Raw genomic sequence first — 8,234 nt, 5'->3', positions numbered from 1 at the left:
CCTTCATCTCTGTGTATTCTTTTATTTCTATTATTTTCCATTTTCTATTATTTTCTTATCCTTTGCGACGACCCCTGCCTAAGGGACCCGATTTTTTGCTGGGAGCGTAGCTAACTCCCTGCAAATCCCTCTTCCTCTCTCCCCTCCCCCAAAAAGGTGGAGCCCAGGCCCCTTACGAGCTCCTTCTCCCACCTTAGTCCTGCGATCCGTATGACTGGCCGTGCTGTCTTCTAGGTACAAAGAGAATCTGCCTTCCAAGTGCTTCATGAAGCACAAGAACAGGCCGAAGCTCCCCACCTCCCTGAACAGCCGGCGGTGGGTGTTCGTGCGGAAGGGGCTGGACGACTTCAGGAGAGGCTGCCCGCCTTGCCACGGTCTGATCACGCGGGGACCCGAGCAGGACTTCCTGCCCTGGATTCATCACAGAGCTCCCCAGCCAGCCCCAAAGAGGAGGCAAAACAAGCCCCCCAAGGACGCAGCCCTGTTTTCCAAGCTGTCGCCAGCCCAGCGGGCTCGACAGGCTTTCCTGGAGGACGTGGAGGCCCGCCTGGCCTCGCACCCCTTGGCCGGCTCCCGGAGTCTGGAAGAAGCCATGCCTGCAGAGGTGACCTGTCCCAGGGTTTATGGGAGGGGCTTCACTGGGGCCTTGAAAATAGTCTGGGGAGAGAAGGTGACATGTTACAAGAGGGAGAGAAGAATGTCTCCTTCAGGGTGAAGGTTCTCGTGGGGCTCAGAGCAGCCTTCCTCCCTCACCCCCAGGAAGGAAGGGGCAAGTGCTGCGCCTTTGCTTCCTGTGAAGCCCTTCAGCTTACGAAGGCGCAGCAAACCAGAGACGCTGGCTTCTTTTCCCTGCACGTTCTACCAGTCTACTCTACTCTGCACGGGGCTTTTTCAGGGAGGAAACAGTGGAAGGGAATTGTCCAGTCTTATTTCTGTCCCTGTGGCCTGGTGTTAGGAGGAGTCCTTAAGCACTTACTAACAGATGGACAGAATGCTTTCCAGAGCCGAAAGGTCACGGGGAAAACCCCCAAACTGTCGCGGCTAGGCCAGGGCACAGCTGTGCTACGTCACCGTCACTGGTGTGCCAGCCTCTCCTGACTTCTAGCTCCAAGGCCTTCGCGCTTGTCTCTTGCCTTTGTGTCTCTGATTGGCTTCTCACCTAAGGCTTTGATCTGTCTTTCAGACTAGAAAAGGGAAGCAGCAAATGTTCCAGGGCGTGTGCCAGTTGACTCTTTAGTTAGGAAAAAAATACCTTTCCCAGTAAACATCTCTTTCATCTGACCGCTCCTCGCTGCTAGGGAGTCTAGAAAATTGAGTTTCTTAGCTGCCATTGCAGCCTGGAACACAACCCGGGTTCTGTTAGACTGAAGGGAAAAGGGCAGAATGGAAGTTGGGTGGGGAAGTAGCGGTGGCTGCTCCCTCATCCCCACCCCTGCAGCCCGCCCCCTGCGCAGAGAGCGTGACGGTGGTTCAGAAAGATGGTTCTCCGCTCAAAGCCCTTCAGTGGCCCCTTCTCACTCAGATAAAGCCAGAGCCCGCGCTGGGGTTGAAAGGGCCTGTGTGTTCTGCTCTCCACCCCCACCCCACTCTGCTCCTGCTCCAACCTCACCCCTGCTCCTCTGCCCTCACTCACTCCGCTCCAGCCACTCTGGCCCCAGGCTGTTCCGTGGACAGTACGAGCATGTCCAGTTAAGTCTCTCTGTCGTGCCTGGAGCACCTGCCCCAGCTGGCTGCTCGGCTCACTCCTTCACCTCCCTCAGATCTTTGCTCAAATGTCTCCTGATGGGAGAGGCCCATGCAAAGCAGCATTTCCCTTCCATCTTCGTTCTCTCTCCCCACCACGCTCCATTCTTCATCATGGCGCCTGTCACTGCTGGGCTCCTCACTGCAATAAAAGCTCTGCAGTGGCAGGAACTGTATCTGTCTGTGTGTGCCACCAATGCCTGGCACGTGGTAGACTCTCAATAGAGCTTTTTGAATGAGTGAATAAATAAATGATCAGCGGCAGAGACGTCTGCAGACAGGACAACTAGTATTGCCGATCAGTTATTTCTCCCTGGGCCTTTCCTTCATGGCCTCCGGCAGGCCAGAGCTTCTGACTCCACGACAAGGAGATTGTTCTATGCACCTCAAACAGCACGTGGACGTGGCTTGGGATCGTGGCTCTTATTTCCACGTGTGACATCCCAGCTAGGTGTGCTGGCTTCTTTCCGAGGCAGGATCTCTCATTGTGCTAAGGTGGCCACCAGCAGCTTCAGATTTAAATTCTACCCACTTAGCAACCCCGGTAGAAAAAGAACACCTCTTTCACATGATCCCGATACAATTCCATAGCCTAGTTTTCCCGGGTCCAAGTTGGGTCGTGCACCTATCCCTAAACCGGTCACCGTGGTTGCCTGTGGAGCGAGGGCGGGGTCAGGCCAGTTCGGACCCTGTGGGCTGAGAGTGGAGACAGCGGTGGTTTTCCAAAGACAAATCCAGACACTGTCATTCACGGGAGGACGAATGGATGCTGGGCTTTCAAAAGTCACAGGAAGACTTTAGAGGCGCTTCACTCAGTGGGGCATTTGGGGACTAGGCAGCCCAGAGGCGTGTTCCATCTAGAGGAAGAGGAATGTCAGCACGACGGCTGTGTACCTAACATCGCGGGGACGGAGGTCTGTCCACAGCGGTGCGACCGTAATCCTGAAAGATGCAGCCCCCAGCACCATGATCCCGAATGTTGAGATCCTGAAAGATCGAAATCCCCAAAGTCCAAAATCTTGAAAATCACAATCCTGAAAGAGTCAAATCCCAATTGTTATACTCTGGTTTCCCTTCAGATCGTATAAATCTTTCACCTTTTAAAATGCGAACTGCTGAAGTCCTGAAAGCTGAAATTTGGGGAAGGCATCAGCGTGTTTTCGGTCATGCGCAGGACGGTTGCATCGTGTTAGTTGCATCATGTTAGGTGGACTATTACCTTATTAGTATATTTATTTGGAAATTAAGTATGATTTAAGGAGATTGTGTGGACTAGCAGGGAGAAGATTTGCCCTCAATCCTTGAGTATTTCAAAGATCACAGAAGGGAAAATGTAGACAAAAGATACAAGGAATCTCGCCTGCCAGATTATTTCATCGTGTGCAACTTCTGCCCCTTCAGATACAACGTCATGCTTGCCTCGAAGCGTATGATGCCCTTCATCAGAGAATGAAAGAATTCAACAAGCTCAGTGACCTTCTTAACCAAAGACACTTGCTAACATAGAGGTTCCTCCAGTGTTACAAAACGTGTTAGACGGTGAACTGTTCTTGGCTGGGGATTTGACCGTCAAAGAACATAGACTTCTTTTTTATTTTTCTTTTGAGAGGGAGTCTCGCTCTCTCACCTGGACTAGAGTGCCTTGGCGTCAGCCTAGCTCACAGCAACCTGAAACTCCTGGTCTCAAGCGATCCTCCTGCCTCAGCCTCCCGAGTAGCTGGGACTACAGGCACGTGCCATGATGGCCAGCTAATTCTTTCTATTTTTAGTAGAGACGGGGTCTCACTCTTGCTCAGGCTGTTCTTGAACTCCTGACTTCAAGCAGTCCTCCCACCTCGGCCACCCAGAGTGCTAGGATTACATGCGTGAGCCACCACGCCCGGCCTAGGCTTCTTGTATTTACCACTCGATCTAACAGAAAAACCTGCACGTGCTTTACTTTGGCTAATGGATGGTACTATCAAAACTGTCCCATTTTTTAAATCAACTTTATACAATTCATTCCCTTGTTGGATCCAAAAATTCTAGAACTTATCCATTCATTTATGTATTAATGACTGAAAAAAGTGAAGCACTTTATAAACGCTTATTTGAAGACGTGGTGGACTTTGCAGAAAAAGACGAATTTCAATTGAATCCCCAAACCACAATGACGGACGTGGAATTAGGTGCCACCAAAGCTTCTCAAAGTGAATTTTGTGGTGTGATCGGTAAGGTTTGTTTTTCCATTCAGCCCATTGCATTTGGTGGAAAATTCAGAAAAGTGGATTGGCCACATGATACAGTGATGATGAAAAACCTCAGTTTAAAAGTGCATCATTCATCTGCTTTGGCATTCCTTCCCGCGGATGAAATTCCAGGAGCTTTTAGTGAATTCAAGCTGCATTTTCCTGAAGAAGCCAGTGAAGTTACTGAATGGTTCAAAAATAATTATGTGCACAGTAGGATAAGAAGACAAGCAACAGTGTTGCTGTTTGATCACCAGTATTGTTTCTGCTAAATTTTTCTTCTGTATATGAATGTACGTGGGTGGATTTCCATGTACCCAAAACAGCACAGAAGCACGGCACAGAAGATGGGAAAATTTAATAGGGAATGCTTATGTTGGTGTGTGTGTTGGATCACAGAAGAATTTCAAAAAGAGCAGTGCCGTGTAGAGAGTGAATATATTCTCCAAGTAGACCCATGCCCTAAAGAAAAAAAAAAAACCAGCTATTCATCATGATGCAAGATTTCAAAATATAGTTAATGATTGTGAAAGCTGGCCGGTTCTTACGGACTACGTCGGTGGAATTGCCCGTAATCTATCCCTGTAATACACTTTTTCATATGTTGAGTCTTCTTTTTAGTTATTTTTGTTTTTTTCTTTTTTTAGATCTTCCCCCCACTACTTTAAATTGTCAGCATTTTTTTTTAACAATTCACTATGCTATGTATTTTATCTTTGCATCATTTCCAATACTGGAGGTATAAATTGCCTAAAGACTTTTAGAGCGTCCTAATTTGTTTTATTACATTTTTGGCAAATTTGACTCCATGAAAGTGCATTATCATAACATTGACTTTGCAAATAAGCACTATGGGTGTACATAAAACACTGGAACTTCCTCAACAAATGTCCTTTTTGTACGTCTGCATTTGTGAAAGATAAAATTTCTTGAGATCACAGTTCTTTGGGTGACTATGAGCTGTGACCTACGGTTTTCGATTGATTTCATGGAAAGACTTAGGTTGCTCAGTATTGTATTTCAGATGACTACAGTTATAAAGCTGGGCGCACACAATCACCAGACACAATGATGTGTGTTCATACATTTTGCTTTTCGACCTGTTGCTTTATGACTATAGTTTGCCTGCTCGTAACTGCCATGCCCATGTGACTGTCGCTATCAATACGATGCCTGAGTGTTTGTGCTTGCAAAAACAGGTATGTTATTATCGCCTACTTCCTTGCGTAAAGTGGCCTATGAAGGTTTCTGCCATGTTTTTACATGTTTCTCAAATAAATCCCCTTTTAAAATGTAAATGAATGTCTTTTGAAGAATTTAAAATTTTTTTTCCAGAATTATACTTTTGGGATTGCGATTTTGGGGATTTTGGATGATAGGGATTGTGATATTTCAGGATTTCAACATTCAGGGTGTTCTGGATTGTGTCTTTGGGATCATGGCTCAAACCCATCCAGTACCCAGCACAGAATTAACATAGAAATTGATGAACAGCATTGATGGACTGGAAAAGAAAAGCGCAGGGCAAGTTGGTCTATTTTGTCGTAGAATAGGGACCCCTCTTTTTCAGCATATTTTTGCTAAAGCTATTTTCTGTTTGTAGCTCTTACTAAAGGTGCTGGAAGTGCTTGATCCTGACAGGAAGCTGGAGGACACATGGGCTTATTGTGAGGACCCCAGAAAAAGAACAAAGGAACACCCGGAGCTTTCTAGAAAAAGTTCTACGCAAGTCCACCTGGGACTGTGAGTATTGTTCTTAACTCCTTGATCGTCGCTGTCACCTGATGAAACACTCTAGGAATTATCTTCTCAAAGCTTCTCATCTTTAGAATATTTTTTTGTATACATTTTTAAAATTTTTAATTGACAAATAATTGTACATATTCATGGAGTACATGTGATATTTCAATACAGATAATGTATAGTGATCAGATCAGAGTAATTAGCATATCCATCATCCCAAACATTCACCTCATTTCTTTGCGTTAGGAATGTTCAGTATCCTCCTTCTAGCTATTTGAAACTATGTGATATATTATCAACTGTAGTCACCCTACAGTAATATAGGAAACTAGAAATTATTCCTTCTACATAGCTATAATTTTGTATCGTTTGACTAATCTCTCCCTATCTTCCCTTCCCCCCACCCTTCCCAGCCTCTAATATCCTTTCTACTTCTACGAGATCAACTTTTTTAACTTCCACATATGAGTGAGAATATGTGGTTTTTGACATTCCTGTTCCTAGCTTATTTCATTTAACTTAATATCTTCCAGGTCCATCCCTGCTGCTGCACAAGACAGGATTTCATTCTTTTTTATGGCTGAATAGTGTTCCACGGTGTCTGTACCACATTTCTCTATCCAGTCATCTGTTGTTGGACACCAAGCTGATTCCCTATCTTGGCTATTGTGAATAGTGCTGCAATTAACATGGGGGTATAGATGTCTCTTTGATACAACGGTTTCCTTTCCCTTGTCTAAATTCCCAGTAGTGAGACTGCTGGATCATATGGTCGTTCTATTTGTGGTTTTTTGAGGCACTTCCCTACTGTTCTCCACAGTGGCTGTACTAGTTTGCATTCTCACCAACGGTGTATAAAAGTTCCCTTTTTCTCCACATCTTCACCAACATTTGTTATTTTTTGTCATTTTGTTAATAACCATCCTACCTGAGGTGAGATGGTACCTCATTGTGGTTTTGATTTGCATTTCCCTGATGATCAATGATGTTGAGCATTTTCTCATATATTTGTCAGTCATTTGTATATCTTCTTTTCAGAAATATCTATTCAGATCATTTGCCCATTTTTAAATCAGATTGTTTGGCTTTTTGCTATTGAGATGTTCGAGTTCCTCATATATTCTAGGTATTAATTCCATTTGATGAATAGTTTGCAACTATTTCTCCCACTCTGTTATGTTGTTTTTTCACCCTGTTGATTGTTTCCTTTGCTGTGTGTAAGAGTTTTAGTTTGATACAATCCCATTTGTTTATTTTCACTTTTGTTGCCTGTGCTTTGGAGGTCTTATTCATAAAATCTTTTCTCAGACTCATGTCCTGAAGCATTTCTCCTATGTTTTCTTCCAATAGTTTTATTATTTCAGGTCTTACATTTATGCTTTTGATCCATTTTGAGTCAATTTTTGTATAGGGTGAGAGGTGGGGGTCTAGTTTCATTCTTCTGCGTATGGATATCCCATTTCCCCAGCATCATTTATTGAAGAGACTGTCCTTTCCCCAGTGAGTGTCCTTGGCACCTTTGTCAAAAATCAGTTGGCTGTAGATATGTGGATTAGTTTCTGGGTTCTTGATTCTGTTCCATTGGTCTATGTGTCTGTTTTTATGCCAGTACCATGCTGTTTTGGTTACTACAGCTTTGTAGTATATCTTGAGGTCCGGAAGTGTGATACCTCCTGCTTTGTTCTTTTTGCTTGAGATTGCTTTGGCTGTTTGGGGTATTTTGTGGTTCCATGAAAATTTTAGAATTTTTTTTAAAATTTCTGTGAAGAATGTCATTGGTGTTTTGATAGGGATTGCATTGAATCCATAGATTGGTTTGAGTAGTATTGTCATTTTAACAATATTAATTCTTCTGATCCATGAGCATGGGATGCCTTTCCATTTGTTTGTATCCTCTTCAATTTTTTTCATGGCAAAAGCATTGCAGTCAGATGGAACAGCATCAACAAAGGCCCTGTGGTCAGAGGGAGCATGATGAATTCATTAAATTGAGAGAAGGCCATATTGGCTGGAGCTGAGAGAATGGCGAGGGTCCTGGTAGTTCCAGAAAAACCTGGAGAGATAGGCAGGGGCCAGGCCATGTGGAGCCTGGGAGGTTGTGTTGAGATTTAAGTCTTTACTGGAGGAGTAGCAAGAAGCTATTGAACATAAAAACTTGTACACAAATGTCCATCGTAGCATTATCCCTAATAACCAAAAAGTGGCAACAACCCAAATGTCCTCAACTGTGTATGTTTGTGACTGGATAAATAAAATGTGGTTTATCCATACAATGGAATATTTGTCAGCCATAAAAAGGAATAAACTGCTAATACATGCTACAACATGGATGAGCCTTGAAAACATAATGCTAAGTGAAAGAAGCCAGACACAAAAGACCATATACTGCATGGCTCCATTCAGATGAAATGTCCAGAACAGGCAAATCCCTAGAGACAGAAAAGTAGATTAGTTGTTGCCAAGAGCAGGGAAAAGGGGGATTGAGGAATGACTGTTAATGGTTGTAGGGTTCCTTTGGGG

General features: G+C 44.3%; 1 protein-coding gene across 1 annotated transcript in view; it reads left to right on the top strand.

Moving 5' to 3' along the window:
• The first annotated feature begins 265 nt into the window (after positions 1–265).
• Positions 266–8,234, top strand: part of FAM47E (family with sequence similarity 47, member E) — a 20,179-nt gene continuing 12,210 nt past the window's right edge. The window contains exons 1-2 of the mRNA XM_012650969.1: positions 266–604; positions 5,575–5,714. Of these exons, the coding sequence (XP_012506423.1) occupies positions 266–604; positions 5,575–5,714 (479 nt within the window). The remainder of the gene's footprint in view (positions 605–5,574; positions 5,715–8,234) is intronic.

This window comes from Propithecus coquereli, unplaced genomic scaffold, assembly GCF_000956105.1.
Source record: "Propithecus coquereli isolate 6110/MARCELLA unplaced genomic scaffold, Pcoq_1.0 Scaffold343, whole genome shotgun sequence".
Taxonomy (NCBI): Eukaryota; Metazoa; Chordata; class Mammalia; order Primates; family Indriidae; genus Propithecus; species Propithecus coquereli.
Note: the sequence above shows the minus strand (reverse complement) of the source record. Positions and strands in the feature narration are given on the sequence as shown.